Source organism: Calidris pugnax, unplaced genomic scaffold (genome assembly GCF_001431845.1).
Source record: "Calidris pugnax isolate Ruff unplaced genomic scaffold, ASM143184v1 scaffold28, whole genome shotgun sequence".
NCBI lineage: Eukaryota > Metazoa > Chordata > Aves > Charadriiformes > Scolopacidae > Calidris > Calidris pugnax.
In genome coordinates this window covers 14,281,320-14,304,187 of record NW_015090842.1, presented here as the reverse complement: position 1 = coordinate 14,304,187, position 22,868 = coordinate 14,281,320, and the positions used below count along the sequence as shown (strand labels likewise).

At 36.1% G+C, this 22,868-nt stretch overlaps 1 protein-coding gene across 1 annotated transcript in view; it reads left to right on the top strand.

Annotated features, from left to right (window-relative positions):
* The window catches only part of ITFG1 (integrin alpha FG-GAP repeat containing 1), an 84,459-nt gene that overhangs the window by 4,336 nt on the left and 57,255 nt on the right, over positions 1 to 22,868 (top strand). Inside the window, exons 2-7 of the mRNA XM_014942422.1 lie at positions 58 to 130; positions 1,379 to 1,524; positions 2,856 to 2,913; positions 3,529 to 3,603; positions 7,209 to 7,303; positions 22,685 to 22,746. Coding sequence (XP_014797908.1) covers positions 58 to 130; positions 1,379 to 1,524; positions 2,856 to 2,913; positions 3,529 to 3,603; positions 7,209 to 7,303; positions 22,685 to 22,746 — 509 coding nt within the window. The remainder of the gene's footprint in view (positions 1 to 57; positions 131 to 1,378; positions 1,525 to 2,855; positions 2,914 to 3,528; positions 3,604 to 7,208; positions 7,304 to 22,684; positions 22,747 to 22,868) is intronic.

Here is a 22,868-nt window from a genome sequence, read left to right as displayed (position 1 = left end):
CATATAAACCATTTTACAGGCTTCATCTGTTATTCATCGTCTGACTTGCTTTTGCAGGAAATGAGTTGATAATCTTTCTGGCTGACCAAAAGGAGCCCTACTTTAAGCCCCGTGTTAAGTTACCAATGAAGTAAGTATTGATACGTGATGGTGAAACAGTCCAAGTGCCCGTTTTTCTTGGAAGTGGGTCTCTGCAGTGGGTGGGAGTGTGACTGGAATCATTTGTGCTGTTTGAATGTGGTGGTCAACTTGCCCTTAGAGCTCCAGTTCTTTAACCAGTTTCCTTATTTTTTTCAGGACTTTATTTCCTGGTAACATAAACTATCATTTCATATCATAGGTTAAGTCTTTTGGGGAGGTAGTATTCGTCTCTATCCCTAGACATGTTTTCAGGAAAATTCATGTAGTTGCTAATGGAATCCAGCCAATATCATCTGCTTTAGAAATATAGAGAATGGTATTCTGGCATTTCTGTACAGAGATCTGTTCCTTTCTGAAGTTTAAATGTGGCTTAAAAAAAGCATCATTTCTTAATAAATGTAAAACAAGCTGTGTGTTTATGTACATACATATGCAGAGTTGTAACCATAATAGTATTACAGGGTATGTTATTGCTTATGAAGAATGCTTACTAATAGTATTACGTCTATTAAAAGTTAAATTACTGTTATAGCTCAGCTTCATTTTCTGTTGTTCTATGTATCTGTGTTTTCCTTATTCCCTCCTGTCTTGGAAGGAGCTTGTTTAGTGCATTGGAAATTATCTGCTTTTAAGTCTTAACAGAATGATCCGTGTGTGTGTGTAAAGCAGAGTCTCTGAGTAGGTAAACAAATGAAGAAAGATGGAAAGAACAAACAAATGTAGGGAGGAGTGGTAAGACGTGGCAGAAGATGGGAGGAGATGACATTGTCTTTAAAACAATTTAATTGTCTGTCTGACTCCTGCTTAAATTGCTCCTGTTGCTTCACGGTCGTGCTCTTGGAACGCAACCAAAAGATCCTGCTCTCTGAAACATATTTTTTTGAGGACCAGCTCTACAGCAAATGAAAGCATTTAATGAAATCTAGATAGCTTTAACAAATGAGCTATGATATGGCTGAAGAATGCCTCTTGGCTGAAGTTTAGAGTTAAAAATGTCATCCTTTCTTGGAGGAAGACAGACCGCAGAATGCTTCATTTAAAGTTACTTTTGCAAAATTTAAATTTTAAAATAAAGCCAGGTTGTTGAAGGATAATAGTGTGTTGGACCAACTAATAATAATTGGGACTAAAAGACAAGCCTTTGAACACACAAATACTTTCAGTTTTCATGCACACATTTGTACAATTATTTGCAAGTGGTGGTTATGGTTTGGTGGTTGTTCTTCTTTAAATCTAGATCTCTCGGTGTTACCATAACCAGTGTAGTTCCTGGGGATTACGATGGTGATTCACAAATGGATGTCCTCCTGACTACCCGGGCACAAAATCATGGCAGAGATGAACTTTCAGTGTTTATTTTCTGGGGGCACAACCAAACATTGGGTGAGTTGCTGAGACTGCTTATTAATAAGATTGTTAGACTTTAATAATTCAAAGTATTGTCGTGAGTTGCTGAGACTGCTTATTAATAAGATTTCTTAATAATTCAAAGTATTGTCAGAAAGTTATGACTCATTTTACAGTGTAGTAGTTGATTTTACAACTGAAATAGGGATTAGCAGCTATTCAGCTTTGTACCTATGTACTATCTTGCTGTTAAATTGTATTCAGTAATTAATGAAAGAGAACAAAGCTAAAACTCTCGCTTTATATCATGGAACAGACATAACTGAATGATATTACAGTTTGATAGTAACCCACTAACTGAGACCTACTTCTCATAGCTCTGAACTCTGACATCTTGAAGTCTTTTTTCTGTGGACTTTGCTAGGAAAGGGTTTGGGGAAGAGTTTAGGGTTTGAAGAAGGACAGAAAAGAAAAAGTCTCTTAAGTCCAGAAAAACTGCTGAAGAGTAATCACTAGTATAAAGAACTGTGTTATGAAATAGTTACAGGTGAGGCAAGTGATGACCTTAGGTACCACTGCTTCTGGCTTTGATCAGGGGTGAAACATGCAACCTGGGAAAGTGCACTGCATCAAGTATTAAGAGAAAAGGGGGTATCTGTAGTTTTGGGAAGAACAAGAAGGATTTGGATTAATTTGTGCTGCCTCGCTTCTGAGTAAACAATTCTAGGGAGAGGTACAAATGAGCATATGGGGATTAGAAAAGGAGTCAGAGGTTAAAAACTCAGGCAATGGCTGGAATGTAGTGAGGCTACAGGGGAGTTATGTGGTGCCTACTTGGGTAATGGAAGTGTGACAAGTCAATAGGAGGGTACTGTCACATAAAATGTGGAAACTGGAAAGAAGACAAACATTAGGGAGAGGTGAAGGAAATAGGGATGATGTGGCAAGGAGTTTGGATTACAAGTAAAAGTGAAGAGTGAGAGGTGATAATCAGATTAGGACTTAAAATCCTCACTTCCCACTTAGGCAGTTGACCTCTAATCTTTAAAGTATCTTCATCCCAACTGTTTCTGAGTTCGTGTGTCTGTATGATTGCAGTCACACACAGAAAGAGGTTTCAATAAGATCTATTTAGAATAATTTGTTGAGGGGTTCAGTGGAGAGAGAAGAAGCTTCAGTATTTTAACTGTAACTCACCTTTCCTGCATAATTTCAGGAAGCCATTTAGTTGTTTATGCTCAGTGGTGGCTGATTATTTTTTTAATCATAAAATTGATGGTTGTATATTAATAGATTATGTTTAAGTTAAAAATGTAAATGTCGTAACATATTTGTAACTGAATCAAATGAATGTTTTCTGTTTTCAGATCTTAACCATAAAACTATGTTAAATAAGACTTTTCATGATGAACCTCTAGTAATGGAGTAAGTATGACCTACTTTTTTAGAAAACAACATTTATAATGGTGACTAAGAGCAACTTAAATATAATTCAACGGTAAAATTTGAAACACATGCTCTTTATCTTTTAAGAACTGGGTGGTTTGTGTAATGTCAACTGGTCTGCTAGAAGATGATGAAACATAAGTCATCTTTACAAATCTTGTATATTGTATCATCCTGGCAATAGTAACTAAAAAATCTAAAACCATTTTTTAAGTTTATTTTAATTTCAGTAATCCGTTTTATGCAGAAAAATAGCCATTCATTTTGGGGTGAATTTTGTAAAACAAAAACCTTACTGGCTTATCAGACTGAGCAAATATCCCTTTCATGGTGCACTTCCCTTTGTGTGAAATGCTGAACAAAAGACGGGGGGAAATAAAGGTGGAAAATCAAATGTATGGCATAGTGTAAAATACTGAAAGAAGTGCACTGCTACCAGCAGCTCAAATGAGCCAAAATTCAGAAAAGACTGCACAGTTAAAATTCCTCATTGCTTGGTGAGAAAATGCCAACCAAATGCAGGTTAACTTAAGAACAGTTAATTTCAACTACTATAACGACTAAGGCAATATTGAAATTGTTTTGTATTTTCAGCTTTAATGGAGACTTGATTCCTGACGTCTTTGGTGTCACAAGTGACTCAAGTAAGCCCCAGATATTGATAGGCGGGTAAGCTGAGGGTTTGTTTATTAGCATGAATTTTGATAACTTATTGGTTGTGAAGCTGAGGGTTTGTTTATTAGCATGAATTTCAATAACTTATTCATTGTTCATCCACTTCTGTTCTTATTAAAGAGGCATCAGACTCGTGTTTGACTGGAACTGTGCAAACATACGCATCTTCTCTCATTTCCATCTGTATCTTTAAACAGTCTGTGACAATATTCACTTAATTTTTAAAGTGTTATTTTACAGAGGAAGAAGTTGTTTTATAGGAGAAGTAGACATTCGGTGAGAACTGGGAAAAGAAATTGTTTGACATGAGAAATAATTGTTCCTTGGAACAGTTTTAGTCTCCTTTGTTTAGTCAGCTTTAATATTTATTGTAATCTGTATTATGGAATTCTGTGCTGTACAAAAATACAAAGCAAAGTTTCTAATCTACGTTTCATCTAATAGATGAAGTGACAAGTTGATGCAAGAAGTATCTCATGTAACAGATCTTATAAGGGATGGCAAAAGGAAGAGTTTGAGGTCAACAAAAAAAACCATTCAGCTGTCATTTATCTATGACATTAATTGTAATGGGAAGGTTAGACAACAGGGGAAATCAAAAGCACAGGAAGTGCAAAGTGTAAGGGTATGAAGGTAAATATTTGGTATGCTTATTGGGGAAAGAGATTCATAAAGAGACATAAGGCAGAGGCGACTTTAAGCAGCAATAGAAGCGTGTGCGAGCGATGCTCTCTGTACTGCATCTGTGGTGTTAAGGAACAGCTGAGGCCACTCTTCAGCAAATAAAAGTTGACTGAAGTCTTATGAGATTGCAGTAAAGGGGACTAAGTTTCATTATTGAAGCTTCTGCTAGCCCTGGAATTTCTAGAATGGGACTGGCTAGCAAATACTGGGATAAAAAAGATTTTAATAGCATATTTAAATGGTTAATAAAGGACTGTGCAAAGGATTATTTTTGTTTAACTGTTTGGGGTATGACTGCTGAAATCACAGCAGAACAGAGGAGTGGACCTTTACTGACTCAGAAGAACTAGTCTCTAAAATGAAACAAAAAATTAAGGAGTAGCAACGTCTCTTATACTGGGCCAGATGCCGAAGAACTTTAAATCTGTCTTTTGAAAATAAGTTATTTGTTAAAAACACTACTGGACCCTGGAGAAGAACAGTTCACATTCTGTTCAGCTTTCCTGATAATGCTTTTGAAGTTTGTAGTCTGATAAAGAAAAAGAAAGCTTTGGCTTTTAGAAGATGTTAGGATTATGTATTCAAGGACACAAACTGGTGTGACTCAGAGTTAGTAAAAGTTTCATTATTGAACAGGATTGCTTCTTTTTTTTTTTTTAACAGGTAAAAATATGGGTCTGTACATCTTTTCCTATGACTTCTGCCAAAGTGAATCAGCATACGTTCAGTCTTTGACTTTTTTAAGGAAGAACTTCATTGATAGTTTTGTGGGTTTGGGCCTCAAAAGAAGGGTGCTTGAATTAGGACTCTTGCCCTGATTTAGAGATCTCTCTCTCAGTTGTCAGAGAACGTGCTCGAAAGATAAAAAATACTTTTAGAACACAAGTTGGATTATATATGTCAAAATAAATGTCTTGTTCTTAGCTTTGTGATGGTATGAAAACCACTCTTTTGATATTTTATTTTTGACCTATTTTTCTCTTGACTGATAATGAATAATTACCAATGATTAATTGGAAAAATTAGGAACTGAGCTTGTATTTTCTTAGAAGACTGGACCTTTAAATTAGGTGTTTGAAGACATTTGCACCTTCTAACTTGCGATGTTGCAGCTTTTAAGTGGAACTTGACAGGATTGTCTTGAATGTCCATTAGTAACATTAACAGAGAAACTTGCAGCTCTGTGTGTTTCAGGAGAAATCACAGTTGGTTTAGGTTTGCATGCAATCAATAATTAAGTTTATTTTAAAAGAAAGACTGTGTTAGGAAGTCTGTGCATTGCTATGTGGTTTTCTTTAGCTATTGTTTCCAAAGAGGTCTGTTACCACTGGAGAAATCAATGAGATGATCACTCTGTCTCTATGGCAACAATATATCAGCTTTCTCTCCTGCATCTCATGGCCCTTAAGAAATGTTTAAATAAGGCTTTCCCCCCCACACCTCATCAGTGAGTTTAATAAATCTATACGTGTTGTTCCTAAGTGGCTATTTTCCTTTCCTCAGAGATGATTCAGAAGTGATGTAAATGACATTTAAATGTGTAAATGGAAACTATACCCCTCTCGACGACATGGTTTTGGTCATTAATCCCAACTTGAATTTTATCACCATTGCTTTTACTTAAATTAATGGCTTATGGGACAGAGATTTCAAATTCACAAGGGTGTTTCTGAACACCTTGCAATGGCCATATATAGAAAAACCTTATGGACTTTGGAAGATACGGAAAAGTGGGAGAGCCTAGTTTCATTTAGTTGAAGAAATCCTTCCAGTAGCATTAGGATACAAGTAAGCTTACTTGGAGCTCAAAGTAAGACTGAGTGCTATAGGTAACAGCATAAGCAATGTCTTGTATATGGAAACAGCTTTATCTTACCTCCTTAAAAAAGCATTTTTCTATTTTTAATCTAAAATGTTTTTATATTTATACTAGAGCTGTATAACTAACTTCTTTGGCTATCTTCAAAACTGAATACTTAGAAAAACTTATAGAAAATAATTAAATATTTCTTTAAGTGATTCTCTTTAACATTTCTAAGATTTAGTTATGATCTGTAGGAAGTAATCAGAAGCTTATTTTTTTTCTTAAGGACTTTAGTAATATGTATGTAATGTCACTGGAATAAGCAGAGAGTAGTAATATTGGTCTTGCTTACGTATAGTGCACATGAAGATTTTTCTGAGTGTATTGGCTACGGGTTCTGAAACTAACATGTCTGATTCAATTGCTGTGACTTTGGAAGGATTTGTTACATTTAAATGTGCTGCTAGTAGGGAAGTTTGGAAGTTCAGTCATTTTTAGAACAGAAACAAGCAGGGCATGTATGTTTTAAGATAAATAAATACAAGTATCACCTGCTTGGGAAGCGACATAGTTAGCCTGTAGTCCATCATAATGTGAGAGTTTAATCCTTGTGCTGTTCATTTGTGTCTTTTTTAAGTGACTGAAAATAAAGTCCATTTACATGCAACAGGCATGAGCTGCTTTAACAGTACGTAATGATGTGCATTTTTGCTCATCTCCATTAAACCTACAATAGACTTCAAAAGTACTGGTAGCAAAACTGCTTGAGGAAAGTGGGGAGGACAGCGATCCGTGTCTCGGGATTTACAGTTGAAGTCTAGGCACCAAATTTCACTTTGTGGGCAGTGACACTTTGTGTGTAAGAAAAAGAGTTGCTTTAGAAAGTTAATAAAAATCTAACTGCAGCCCCTTTGCTATGAATCATCTTTTACAGAACCTTTCAAACAATTACCCTAGTTAGTTAGTATATTGTAAGCTAAGTAGTAATTGTAGCTTAGCATTAGAGAACATGCTTTCTGTTTTACAAGGGTTTTTTTAATAAAGATACGTTATCATGATTAACAGTCCCTAAGCATTGATGAAATATATTTCTTTATATTCTTGTCTGTAGGAACTTATCATGGCATGCTGCACTGGATACTCCAAGTAAAATGTATATACCACACTCCCATGCCTTTATAGATTTAAATAATGACTTCACTGCTGGTAAGTCATAAAAGTGTTAAAATACCTTCCTAAAAATATTTATCACTATGTATACAATGTAGCGTATTGCAATTTCCTGCTAATGTTTCAGTAAATTTCATTGATGGTTGTAAAGAGTTGGTTCTGGAATGTTGTGTTCAGTAATTATATGACTTTGCTATTTTTGAGGGGATGGTTGTAAAGAGTTGGTTCTGGAATGTTCAGTAATTATATGACTTTGCTATTTCTGAGGTTTTTTTATTATTATTTTATTTTAATATCTACAATTTGAAAAATTGGCATTTTAAAAAATAACTGCCAAAATGAGTAACTTAATAATGTTTTCTACTCCTTGATCATAATTTAAACAGAAGTAATGCTGGTTCTGAATAATTCTGTGTTCACCGTTACCACATTGTTTCCTGGTTTTCATGGTGCTGTACCGTAGTGTTCAGTTTGCACCTGAATCAGCAGCAGTGCTGCATTTTCCTCATCTCCAGTCTGGAAATAGTTTGTATTATAGTTTATGCAGAAAAGTGTTTTCAAGACTGGACTTATAATTTGTTTCTTTCAATCTGATTTCATTCTATTTTGTTGTAAATTCGATGACTGATTTGAGAAAATGGCACATGAGACTTTATTCTTCTAATGTGAGCAATCCTGTAACCTACTTATAATCCAGTGTTCCCAAACAAGTACGGGAGACAGCTTTTCTTATGGGAGATAAACTGTGTTCTTCCTTTGGTGGTGGCTTTGTTTTGTTGGGGTTTTTTTGTTAAATAAGCAATGCAATTTATCCTCCGATTATCGCGATGTATCTATTTATCACTTACGTACCTGGCTCTTATCTTTAAGCACGTTTAAATATTGTGCTAAACTTAATTTCTTCACACACTAAATGAATTCTGAAATGCTTTATCTTCTGCTAGATGTGCTATGTACATAATTCATATATGGTAGTTTTGGAAAGAGCTTATTTTTTTTTGCAATTTATTAGCATGGGAATGAGAGAGGAAAGAGTCCATAAATTTAATTAATATGCCTGTAAATGTTGGGGATTAAGTTAATTGCTTTAGCACGTAGTCAAACCTTAATATTCAGTTCTGGCACATTGCTGCATGAAGCTGTCAAGTGGAAATTCCAACTGGAAAATTAAGTATACGGTTGCTTACCATAATCAGTGTCATGTAATAATCAATTCTAACACACAATTAGTTCTATAAATCCTTTGGAATTTTGTTTTAGTGGCATGGGCGGCATAGATGAGCATTCCAGGTAGCATTTTAAGATGAATATATTAAAACCTAACTCACAAGTAGGTAAAGGGAGGAAGTCTAAGTTGTTTATGTAGATCAATCACAGATTGATCAATTTTTGCAGAAGTACACAAAGGGTTTTATGACAGCTAATGGTCTAAAGAATGTCCAGAAAGTTCCAGTTAGTGATATATTGAAATTCCTTCATTAAAGAGAAATGAGAGCCAGCATCTTTGTGTGGGGCGTGCTGGGAGCTTTTATAGGTTCGCATCTATATTCATATGTCAAGATGTGAATAGAAGCTTCTATGAAGCATAGAAGGATCTGGACTTTGCTTGTAACAGCAAAGATATAACACCTCAGGCTGAAATATGTGTTATGTTACAGCAACCTGAGGAAAATTGCAAGGAAAATAATTTATTCAGAGAAGAAAACTGGAGAAAATATTACCATAGAATTATTTTCTTTAAAATAATGTTTTGCTTCTGAGCTGGGAACGGTAAATTGTTTTTTTTGCTGTCCCTATGAAAATTGGACCAACTGTGAACAAGGTATACGTTACTGAAAAATAATACCTTATTGGTGATATCTGATATTTCATGACTGATGTGTTATTCCAAGTCTGCCTGGTGCCAAAATGAGAAGCCACCCATCGTTTGGTCCTGTCTGCACACTGATGGCAGCAGTAACTGCTGAGGAACTGGGGCTGAGGGGGAGCACAGTTCATTTTCCCTCGAGTTATGAAGCTGCTCCCCCTCGCCATGCAGCTTCAGAGCCAACATAAGCACAGAGAGAAGGTAGACTCCTATTTCAGTGGCAGCAGTTGTAGCCTGCCTTTAACCAAGCATGAAATTGCACCTTGAGTCTCATTGTGCCTCTTCCAAAAGATACCTGTTTAATGTTCTCACCATGTCTCCTTTAATTTGTGTTAGGCTGCACAGAGTTGGGCAAGAGACTCATAGAAGTAGTCAGCTGTTATAATTAAAAAAAAAAAAAAGCAAACCAAAAAACCAGCTGTAGGTAACTGTGCAGTGCTGAGAGTACGGAGATTCTCAATGCGCTCTGCCAAACAGGGCCAAAAGAAGGTGCTGGTCTCACTGAGGTTTGCCCAGAGTGGGGCCTGTGCTGGGCTCTGTGCCACCAGAATAGGTCCTGCTGCACATTAAAACCATATTAATTTGGAAGGAGGTGTTGATGAGGATGTCAGAGAGTAGTCAGTGTGCTGAGAACCAGGCAAACCAAAAAACCAGCTGTAGGTAACTGTGCAGTGCTGAGAGTACGGAGATTCTCAATGCGCTCTGCCAAACAGGGCCAAAAGAAGGTGCTGGTCTCACTGAGGTTTGCCCAGAGTGGGGCCTGTGCTGGGCTCTGTGCCACCAGAATAGGTCCTGCTGCACATTAAAACCATATTAATTTGGAAGGAGGTGTTGATGAGGATGTCAGAGAGTAGTCAGTGTGCTGAGAACCTGTTGTCTGAAAGACTTCATCGTGAGATTTGATGCTGTTGTGGTACTTTTTGACTGAAAAAAAATCACAATATCTACTCACAGGCAATGCTACTGTTCATGAATATGAAGACACAGTTGTACCTGAGATGGATGTACTGAGTTTTGTGTACAATTAAAAAAAAAAAAAGCCCGCTAGAATGCACCATCTTTACATCTTGTTTTTGGGTGTTTTTTTAAAAAGCTTTTTCTAATATTCCACAGTGTTTTGGGGCTCTTTGTATTCTATAACAGATGCAGCCAATTCAGTGTTGTGTTGGTTTTTGTTGGTTTTTTTTTTTGCTGGGTTATTTTTGGCAACTCTATCATTATAAACAGCTTAGGAGATTTAAAGTGTGCTTGACATAAAAAAAAAAAAAAATCCTTTCTGGGCTGAGAATCTTTTTTGCTAGTTTATTGCCTAACCCGTTTTCAACATGCCAATATTAAACTCTCAAAACGGAGCTTTTAATTGGCACGCTTCTTGTGCTCTGGGTAAAATGAAGTTGAATTGTTATGATTTCATTATATGAGAACATGTTCATGAAGATGTTTTTAATCCCTAACAATGCTTCATGAAAGGCTAACTGTGTAAGGATTTTATAATCCAAAAATCCACTAACCAGAACAAAGATAATACTAATCTCTCTTGGTGAGATATAAGCTGGGCTGTTTCAGATAGGAACGCTGCCGCTGTTTTTAAATAAAGCAGCAGCATGTAGAAATCTCAGCTTCTTTTAATTTTTAATTCAGTAATTTTGAGTTAAGACAGGAATTTTATATAACCTGTGCAAAAATTTTGCAGTGTAAAGTTTTAACCAAAGGATCTACATGTGCTTTATGGATAAAGTAAACACAAAATTTTCAGTTGTCTTCTGCATGGGCATTGTGTGGTGTTCCCTCCCGGGAGGAATATCGAGTTGACAGGATGGGTGAGGTTGGAAGGGATGTCTGGAAATGGACTTCTCAACCTACCTACCATCAGTGTCACTGCTTCTACATGCTCTGAAATAGACTAAATGATGAGGAGAAAATGTGGTGACCCTTGTTAGAATGGGGCTACTGGGTGCCTAGTAATACATACTCACACTTGTCACTGCTTCTCTTTAACAGCAAGCTTAAGAAAATAATCTTGAAGCTAATAATAATAGGCTTGTCTGAACAGATTAACTTCAGGTGTATTTTATAGAGCATGACAGTTCAGGGGTGTGTTTCCAAAGCAGGCTCCTCCAGTAAGAGACCTGTTTTTAAAATGCTATCTCCTCAAACAGAAAGCCCTACATCATGTGACTTAAGAAGTATTTGAACAGGACTTGATTTCAGTCCCTTGACTTACGGTGAAGGAGGTACAGAGTAACTTCTTTTTGCATTAATCCACTCAATTAAAAATAAATAGGAACTCAGGGTTTCTCAGGTTAAAAATAAATAGGAACTCAGGGTTTCTCAGAAATGCGTTTCAGATGCATTAGTTGAGAGATGCAGATAATACTGTTCAGTTGGATAAATGCTGTTCCCAATATGATCATTATGCCAAAGATTTTACAATTGAAATACACAAACCAAATCATGGAGAAGAGAAGCTGAGGCCAAGATGGGTAAAAGGACTTGATAAATGAGGAGAAAATGTGGTGACCCTTGTTAGAATGGGGCTACTGGGTGCCTAGTAATACATACTCACACTTGTCACTGCTTCTCTTTAACAGCAAGCTTAAGAAAATAATCTTGAAGCTAATAATAATAGGCTTGTCTGAACAGATTAACTTCAGGTGTATTTTATAGAGCATGACAGTTCAGGGGTGTGTTTCCAAAGCAGGCTCCTCCAGTAAGAGACCTGTTTTTAAAATGCTATCTCCTCAAACAGAAAGCCCTACATCATGTGACTTAAGAAGTATTTGAACAGGACTTGATTTCAGTCCCTTGACTTACGGTGAAGGAGGTACAGAGTAACTTCTTTTTGCATTAATCCACTCAATTAAAAATAAATAGGAACTCAGGGTTTCTCAGGTGTTTCAGATGCATTAGTTGAGAGATGCAGATAATACTGTTCAGTTGGATAAATGCTGTTCCCAATATGATCATTATGCCAAAGATTTTACAATTGAAATACACAAACCAAATCATGGAGAAGAGAAGCTGAGGCCAAGATGGGTAAAAGGACTTGATAAAGACCACCCAGAAATGATGTAGCGATAGGTACCAATAAAGATCATCTATTTAAAGCTAGACAAAAGGCAAACATATTTTGTTTATGCCATTGTTGATTTACATCACAGTCAGCATTTTCAGATAAATACTTCAGACCAAGCTGAAGTGTAAATTTAGCACAAGTCATGAGGTGAACGCTGATTAGAATGTCTTAATGTAAGCTCTCATAGGTGTATTGAGAGTTGAGATTTTTATGATAGCAATTATTTTTGGTACGTCTTTTTTTTTTTTTTTCCCTAATTAGTTAACCTGATTGTTTCTAATTAAAACATCTTAAAATGTCAGATGTTCAGTTAGGTCTAATGGTGTCTTTCTAAGCCAAAATTTTAGTACATAATTAATGAGGGGAAAAAAGGGTCATTAATAAACAATAAATTTGTATGCACTTAGAGTTATGAGTTTTCTACCAAGAAATCAGGCCATGGCCCTGCAAATATTTTTAAAATCTTCAAACATTTGAAACAAACTGCCTTGGACTCTGAATCATACTGTAACTTCATACTGCACGTCTGTCAATGTATCCCCTAATGCTATGAAAAATAGCCAATATATTCAATATTCTGTGCCTTATTTGGCTATGGCGTTTGGAAATATGGCTTTTACAGCCTGTGTTGTGTTGAACACCAGCACGTGGGGTGTATAATTGCAGATATTTCTGGAACTGTTTATATAAGATGAAGGAAAAATCATAAATTTGATTTTGGGAAAACTAAAGTGGAAAAATCATTAGTCAGAAACAGCTTGCTATGAGCTAATTGCTAGTCTCTTTACTGATTTCTGATGGTTAATTTTCTTATGTTGTTTTGCTTTGGGAATCTAGAAACCTAATGTACCAGAACACTGACAATGTGTTTTCTTTTTTGATTCCCACTTCTTAGTTTAATCGCATAAATGTAGATAATTTCCTTCTTGAAAACCAATTGTTCAAATCAGAGGTGATTTTTCTCTTGTAATCGTTTAAACCTTGATTCTGGAGACACTGTAATGCAGGATGTCAGTCAGACTGATTATATTTTTAGTCAGTTGCCTCTTGATGAAGGCTGGTAGCCTCCCTCTATACAGTGTTATCCCCAAAGGTTATTTTATGCAATAGAACTGCATTTATTCTCTATTAAAATAACATCATCATGTTTGCAAACAACCTATCTGGCCTTTAAAAACTTATCTTGAGTGGCACTTTAAAACTGGGGGGTGGTATGTATTTTAAGTTAAATTTTTCTCTCCGGTTTTGCCCCCTCCCTTATGTTTTTTTCCCCAAAACAAATATTTGGTAATGCCATGTCACTATTTCATTCTTTGAACAAATACATTTTTAAAATTTCTTAACTATTTTAAGCTCTTATAAGAGAGCTTACCAGAGAGTTTACGGTAAACAATGGAGGGGAAAAAAAATGATAATTTAAGATGCACAGGGTATATTTTGGAGGTAAAGATTATGTCTGTAAAGATTTGGTTTGTTTTTATTCCTTTTATTTTTAGTATTTACAGATTAGTTATCTCTAACTAAAAATGCTCTGTGTGACATGATCTCCTGTTGCCCCCATTTCCTGCACAGTGCTCAATACCACTGGAGGTTCCTGCTCATGAGACCAGCATTGCTCAGATGAGCTGCATCTCCTCCTGCTGCTGAGATTGCTTTTCTTCTGCCAATCCCACTTTTCTCACTCATAGTTTGCCTCACCGAGAGAATTACAGAATGAATAGCGATCTTTAGAGAAAAGAATTAGCTATTTTAACTGAAGTTTTTCCTAAATTTTGTAAAAGAGCCCATCGCCTCTGCTATCTGGTTAGCAGTTTTAAAATTTAAAATGCCGTTATTAAGTGTCTCAAAAGCGATTCCTTTTGAAATCTTTAATTCTATACTGGTAGAATTATATGTGCCGGGGGGTGCTAATACAATATTTTTATGGGAATCAATAACCTAATATAGGTGAGAAGTAAATTGGTTCTGCCCCCAAAAGCATTTTGTTGAGAAAGCATGAACGCGAAAATGGGTTCTGAAAGCACTCTTAACACCGAGTGGTCATCTTCTATTGCTTGAAACGATTTTGTTGCTTTTATTCTGAAAATAAACAGAATTTTCTGTCTGAAAATTCATGTTTGAAGGGTTAAAAAGTGGAGGAAAAGTCCCACCTGCTCTGCATATTCAGAAGCATAACTATTCCCCATAAATCTAATTTAAAAGTTTTCCATTTATGTGATGCTTTTAAATTAATACATATGGATTTTTTTTTCTATAGTAATTTTTAATAATTTAGATTTTAGTGCTTAATTATGTTGTTTATACTTGTTGATCATCTTACTGGAAGGAGTGGATTCTTAATTTGCTGTTTCATGTGACTAGCACCAAAAATTCATGTCAAGTTCATTGCAAACTCATTAGTATTAGTACTTCTATCTATTTTCTAAAAGTTAAATTGCTACAGCTCGGCAGTAGATGTATCCATTTTCTCTGATATAGTGCTAGTGCCAACTTGACAAACAAATCTGGATACCAAGTGCTAGAGGGTTTCTCTACCTGAATGGAAAACTTATGAACAGAAGCACAAAACTTAGCAAGTTTGGTTTTCCACTTCTGTGTAGTAAAGAAATAAACCTGATTATATCTAACTTTTTTGATTAAGTTAGGTTTGTTCATGTTACAAGTATTGTACAACCAAAGTTGTGCAAGTACAACAAAAAATTGTAAATAAAGTTTTTAAATTTTTTTAAATACCTGAGGTTTTTTTCCTATTGGTGGGTCAATCTTTACAGAATGACCTTTATTGTAAATAGAGGAAAATGTGTAATGTAAATAGAGGAAAATGTGTAATATAAATAGAAGACAGTTATCATTTGCTTGTCCTAGGTTTTATGGCATTTAATGATTTTAATACAGTTGTCACCTTGCCCATTCAATCAACACACTGCAAAGCAGAGATTTTTAGTTCAGCATGTTATTTAACTATACCAATACATACAAGCAGGCACATTCATATCCACAAGTAACTTCTAGTTAAAGCATATGCACACACACACCTGTTCTTCCACATAAATGAAAATTTTTTTAGGCATGTTTGGATTCTATACACATCTATGTTCTAATTGTCTAATATCTTGTGTATTTTGATAGTGTTTAAAAATCAGTGCTTGTGAAGTAAATGTGAAATCAAGCTGTAACTTAAGAAAGTTGCTCACGCCCTGATGGCTTCTGAAGATAACCCTAGATGCTGAGGGTTTTAATTCTGAAATAAAGCCCTCTGACATTAAACAGAAAGGTCAAATCAGTCATTAGTGAAATGAATGCTCCATCTATAAATAGTATCGTTTTTTATAACACTCAAAAGTGAAGGAAAATAACAAGGATAATCAGAACTGAACTTGGAGCTGGTTCTTTATGGTTCGGTTTTGTTGCAATTTCCTGGTAGTCCTAATACCAAAAAGCAATGTTTGTAAGAAGGGTTTGTAATACCATCTGCTTTATTTAACAAGGTTTTCTGCAGTTTTCCAGTTGGGCTGAAGTCTTCTAAGCTCTCTTCCTACCCCCGTGATGAACTCTTTCTAACCTTCAGTTATACTTGTTTAGCCACTTTGACGAGCTGAAGTCGGGGTGGAGCTGGTTTGGTGTTTGATAACTCAGGGCAACTTTTCTCCTAGTGACCTAGGATTTGCTTCTGAAACACCTTTCCTGAAAGACAGCAAGGTCTCTTTGCTCTTGCTATTCTTATTAAAAGACCCATCCAAGCTTAGCCAGGTTGAAACAAGTTTTACAAATATCGAGTGTGGGGTTTTTGTCATTGTTGTTTTCCTTAATGGCTAATACTACCTTTTTTTAACCAGCCAGCAGTAGTGAACCTTCCATAGATGGGGATTATCCACACCTCCCCTTCCATTGCAGCTCTGGGCTATTGCCAGTGTTTGGATGATTAACTGAGAACGGGGCAAAAGGCAGAGATTGTGCCCAGGAAGTGGGAATAGAAGTTGGTAGGTGGGAAAGAAATCTCGGCTGAAGCTAAGGAATGTAGATGGAGATGATGAGCAAACACTGGATGAACTTCTGCAAGAAGAGGATGTTAACAGAGGGACTTGGAGTTATTAGAGGAGGGCTGACCTAGTGGTGTGTGGAATAAGTGAAGCGTAGTTGCATAAGACTGGGTTGAGATGAGTTCTAGGATGGTCTATGTGAAGAATGCTGAGGGACAGGGACCAGAGATGGACCTTCTGTTGGGTGTAGAGCTGTTTGGTTGGAAACTGCCTGTATGATTATTTCTGCATCTGCAGCAGAAATTGTAAGACACATGGTGTAAGAAACCAGGGATTGCAGGAAGAGTGGAAATGCTTTCATGTTCAAGGTGTTTGAATGCTGTCCTGTGTTTTAATCCACCTTTTCTATAGAATTCCTTTGTCATGACCCATAACCCATTGCCATTACATGTTGGGCTCTCAGTAGGTGATAGTCTATCAGGCATCTTGATTTTGTCTGGTTTCTGAGCCCCTGTGGCAAGAATGCCATGCTTTTGGTGCCTGAGATGGGCCACCATAAACATTAGTGGTTGTGTAATGCTCTATGGACGTATTACATAAAAATGATCAGAAATGGGTCTAGCTCAAGATATGGGTGGGCTGCGTTCAAATTATTATTATGGTGTTTGTAGACATATCTGGAATGACTTTGACATTGATACAAGATCAATCTAAAGGCACTAAACTCAGTGCAGTCTAGCTGTACAAGTTTTACAGAGCTTTCTGGGGAGATTTGTCAGTATTCACTGGGCCATGTATTGATACAATGTCAAAATTAGCTGAGCCCATCACATAAAGATAGACAGAATTGCTGTGGTTCCTCTGTAATGAGCTTTAGGTTACCAGAGCTTGCCATACAGTACTTGAGTACTTTCTCTTTTTTAAGCTGAAACTTACATTCTAATAATCTCCATTTCCTTGTTTTGTAAGAATGAATGCTGGATTCACTACTTTTCAGTATATGAATTTACTGTTGATAAGATGTGGTAGAGCCTGGACAGCAGCATTTTATTGCTAAGCCAATTAACACAAATAAAGAGTAGCCAAATTTGTTTACCAACTCACTTTTTGGGGAAAGTTGTGAGTAAAATGCCACTCCTGTGTAGTTTTATGTCACAGCACGTGTCAGGTGTCTTCTGTATTAAGTGTTTGGTTTATATGTAGGTGATTTTTCAATCTTGCAGATCTAAAATGCTGGTTAACCTCCTTGATTCTTTATGCTATTCCCAGGCTGTTGAAATTTGTTTATGAGTTTTCCTATTGCTTATATTTGTTTTATATTAAAAAAAACTGTTAAATCAAAAATAGGAAAATATATTCAAATGTGAAAACGCTTCACTTTGCATTTGTTTATGAGAAGCATTTGCTGTCAGACAGTTTGGCTTTTTTCATTTGTAGCCATTCGCTTAGGCTGTAGGTGTTGCATTTCAGGAAATCTGCCGGAATCTGACATGAAGATCTTCCCCCGTCCCAACTATCAAGGATTTTATTTCTTTACTACGTCATGTCACAACCTAAAAACATAAAAAATGCTCTGCAGGCCTAGTCTAGAGGTCCATCTAGCTAACCCAATATTCCTTTTCTGGCAGTAGGAAAGTGGCAAGACGCATTTTTTTTTTTTTTTTTTTTTTTTTTTTTTTTTTTTTCCTTGTCCCATTGCCTATATCCATTGCATATCTCCAGAATCTAGGATTGGCATAGGGTTGTTAATTGTCTATTGTTTTTGGTATTCCTATTGTTGTCCCTTGCCTGTTGTTTTTAGTATCCCTTTATGTGCCTATTGTATAGTAAAAGTATCCAGAGTTTCACCTTCATATTCTGTAAATAATTAAGAGTGTTGAGCTCCAGATTATTTGATTTTTATAACCTCAGGTTGTAAATATCTCATGTTGTGCTGCTGTGAGGCTCATCAGCATTTGAAAGAGCATTATGATCCAGCCCTCAATACTTTATCTGTCCTATTTAAAGATTTGTGTGCCAATGATTTTGGTTCCTACAGCCTTCCAAAGGCAATGTGGCAGCGTATCTTTAGACAAGTGACTTTTCCTGAGCCTGTGTAATCTGATAGGCATTCCTTAAACAAATCTGATAGGTATCCGTGTATGAAAGACGAGCTGAGTTTTCTTGATCTAGCCAGAAGCAAAACAAAAGCGTTGTCGTTTTCAAGATGATCAGTGTATTAAAATGCAAAAATTGCAGAAATGAATTGTGTACATCTTCATTGTGTAATTCAGGTAGTGCACATACAGATTTTAATACATCTGTTGACTCCATCTCTTCCTCTGTAGACTTTAAATATTAAAGAATTTAGTAATAATAGACAAGGAAAGAGATAATAATAGTGGTGAGGGAAGTCTGCCATGGACACCCTTTGGGAAGGAGATGCTTGCAAGGAGTTCTTGCTATGGCTGGATAGAAAAAGATGTTTGTAAATTGCACAGATGCTTAATTGTTTCCTCTCTCGTGTGCTTTTGGCTCTGAGGGACAAAAGCTTAGATAGTAAAGCCAGACAGAATCATAGAGTAAGTTTGGTTGGAAGTAACCTTTGGAAATCATCTGGTCTAAAACATTGTGCCAGGCAGGGCTTGGTTTTTCTTATAGGTTTCTTTCCTACAGACTTGGAGAAACATTTGTAATTCTGAGCTATACAAATCTGTTAACAGTTATTTGGATTGTCTAAATTACATTGCATTTTTATCCTGCTGCTGCAAAGAAATGTTTTTGTTTTGCTTGCTTTGAAATCTCTGGCATTCTTGATCAAAATGGAAAACTGCTTGTAAATGTTAAGCATTCGATTTGATTTCAGTGTAAGAGGGTTTAATCACAAAAACATGCGTGAGCATTTGAGACACGTAGCTTTTAAGAAGGCTTAGGGACAAAAAGGAGGACAATTGGCAATAACACACCAGCTGAATTGGTTCGGGGGGCTGTGGAACTCGAGGTGGTGGGGCTGTACCTCTACTGAGTTGTCCTATGGGAAATCACAGCTTGTAGCTGTAACTCGGGAGCAGCGTGGCACTGGCTCCTCTATACTATTTCTGGAAGACTATCTGCTCTCTTTGCCTGCCTTTGCATTTTACCAGGGCAGTGTAATATTACAGGAGCCTCGGAGCTGCTCTCCGGTGGTGGTTGCGTTTGTTGGATATAATGTTGTATGCCTCAAGTTAGGGAAAAAAGGAGAGCCAGAAGAGTACACGAAGAAGAACAAAGGGCAAAAGTAATTTACTAACTTCCAAGAGAAGCTGTTTTGGGGGTGGGAGGGAGTTCAGTGCAAAACAGGCAGGTTGCTGAATTTAATCATCTTTAAGCTACTGCAGAGGGCCATATTCAGCACTGATCTCTTGCAAACCAAAGAACTGTAAGGTAGATTCCCTCCTCCCAAAACATAGCTCTATTTTCCTGCTCTCAAAAAGTGGAACAAGTGTTCACATTAAAATACTTGGTTTGTACAGTGGCTGAAGAAAGACTTCAAATCTGTAAGCACCTCCACATTTTTAACATAGTAAACATTTCAGATGTTTTAAATTATTATCTTTCTATTAGCTCTTTGTAGTTTGACTTGCATTTATTATCCTGATTTATTCCTCCTACATTGCAGATAGCTAAATGTATTCTTTGATTTTATTAAGTTGTGTGACATCCCACCCACCGTGGTTCTCTCATCCCTTTTTATTCTCACAGAGTTTAATGTTTATTTTTAAGCTACTTTTGATTCTGGTCCTAACATCTGGGATTTTATATGCCTGTTGTTCCTTGTCTTCCTATATTATTGCAATTCCCTGTGCAGTCATATTTCTGAATATTTGTATATACTTATTATGAAATCAGATCAAATGAGGAGGGAAAAACAACTAATGGAATATGCTTTGGACTAAGAATGGGGAAAAAAAAAGGGGGTTTTTCAATGCATAACAAAAATCCATTGCAAATCTCTCTCTCTTTGTTACATGCTTTTACAAAATAGGTGTTTGTGCGTAATACACAATAAGCATCCGGACTCTGTTACACGTAATTCACTAATACTTAAGTGAGTTCACACTGGCTGTGTATCAAAAATGGGGATAGTGTGCTTTGTGGTTTATTTTGCTGACGTTGTTGCCCAGTCCCGTTGATTGCCTGACTTTCTGTGGCCTGTTGTAATTCTGTCTGGGATGAACAATATGGGATGTCTTTTGAGTCAAACATGGCCATTATGCTCTCTGAGGAGCTGTAACTGATATATTTTCTTTGTAAAGCTCAAGTGAAAACAAGATATATTAGTACTTATAGATACTTCAATTCATAGGAGTGCTTATAGGACTTCCCATTAAGATGTTAAGGACATTCATTTCTCTCTATTCAGAAAGCTCTATTGAAGGATGCTATAGGTGGTACTGCATTTTCCCGGTGAAGAAAACATTTTGATTATTTATTTTTTTAACGGAGAAGCTGTCGTAGCATGCTGCAGTAGTATAGCTTTGAAAATTAAGAATAATTGTTCAATGAAATTCCATCACATGTTAAATTAGCCAAGAAATGGTGCTGTTTTATTTTTGCTGGTTTTATTTTTAATGAACTTTGATTTAACTGTAAATAAATGATTTAGAGCTAAGAACTTTGTAATGCCACCAGCATAATGTGTATCTGCCTGTTTTATTTGTTTTTTCTACCCTAGAAGCATAACTGTGTTGCATAAAAACCTTTATTTAACGTCATAAGAGAAATTCAGCTTCGAGCAGTTCGCTAGTGTAATACTACCGGGTGAATTATGTCTTGTAGGGTGGGCACCCTGACTTGCTGGCTGATCAATGCTACTCATTAGCTCTGTATTTAAGCGTAACACTTAGAGTCTATTGTGGCATAATCTGTATGTGACATAGCCCATAACTAGTTGCAAGTTGCAGGACTAATTACAGCATGGATATACTACAACCCTACTTGAAATACTTATTTGAATCTTAAAAACTCTTTACAAAGATTTAGTAGCATTTTGGACTGTAGGAAGAAGAGTTAAAGCTGTTTCTGTTCCATATTTCTCTTTTTTTTCCCCTGTGAATGTATTATATTTTTTAATTTTTTTTTTTTCTGGTATATATCTGATAGTGATCAACAATATTGCACAAACTTCCTTCTACATGCAAAGTAAAAATTTGAAAACTTATATATATTTTTAAGTTCCATCTATGATATCTGCAGATTGTTTCCATTACTTTTGTCTCTTGCCTTCAAGAAAAACTTAAGCATCAATATAATTCACACTATCATGCTTTTCACATATATTCTAAAGAAAATAGATATTTCATGTATTCAGGGAAATAAAATGAAATGGTACAGCTTTCAAGCTGGGGGGGGTGGAATCTGTAAGCAAAATGTTTGTTGGGTTTTTTGTGTGTATGTGTTGGGTGTTTTGTTGTTGGGGGAGGAGGGGGTTGGTTTGTTTGTTGGGGGTGGTGGTGGTGGTGGTATGGTTTATTGGTTTTGTTGGTTTGGGTTTTTTCCTCTGGAAGAGAATACCCCTTATTGTGCCATTGGAAATTCCCTGTACAGCAGTCCACCTGCTTATTCAGTAAACCACCTCAGGGTAAAGCATTAATGCTTTCTGTTTTATTTTTTTAAATTACTTCTCTCTGTGCACAAAGTAACCATTGTGTTCTAACTCACATAGTGATATTTTAAATTGCAGTGGAGAACACTGAAAAAGAAAACAAGTGCTTAAATCTAAAAGCATAGTTTTCTTAAAATCTGGGCTTCTTAACATTGGGCTTCATAATTATTAAATTTTTTTCTTAAACACCCCTCCCCTTTTTTAATGTCCCTTATAAAGCTTTTTCTTCCCATTTTCCTAACTTAGGTGCTTTCCTGAATGGCAATGAATAAGCTCCTCTTTAAGTAGGCATTGATAAATTCTCTGAAGCTCTCTTTTGTGCTGTTGATGTTTAAGAGAATTTTAGTGTAAAGGAAGCCTAAAATATTTTTCCATCTCCTTTTCTCCTCCTGTCAACAGTATATATGTTGCTTAATTCAAATTATCCAAAATAAAAGGATGGTTGGTGGGTTTTAATTTTTAATTTTGACTTACTAAAAATATAACTGTGCATGCATTTTCCAAGCTTTAAGGTCTGTCTCTGTCTTTACTATTAAGAAAGGTTCCTCAGTATGCATATATAGCATCCAGCGCTTACTGGCTCATGGGAGGCAAACTGAATTTCTGTATAAATATACACATGTAGAAATGGAGTGTAAAAGGTATATTCATACAGAAAAGTATCAGGGATGAAAAGTTTTGAGGGGTTTTGTTTTTTAATCTTTCTTGCTTCATATTTATACATCTGAACATCACTGGAATATAATATATTTGTGACTTATAAAATATAGGTAGTAGATTTTTTTAAATAAGTTATATTACATATCTGTCTTGAGTGATCAAATATTTGTGTGTATTCTACTGTTAAATATTTGATTTCTCTTCTTCGCAGATTTGTTCCTTACTACATCACCAGATTCACAAAACATTGAGTTTGAGACATGGGTAAATAAGGTAAGAGAAAACCCAAATCATCATTCTGTTAAAACACAGACAAGTTTTTTGGTTTGGTTTTGTTTTTTTTTTTAAAGTCATCTGACAGTCCTTGTTTCAGAATGAGTGGAAGGGATGTCAAG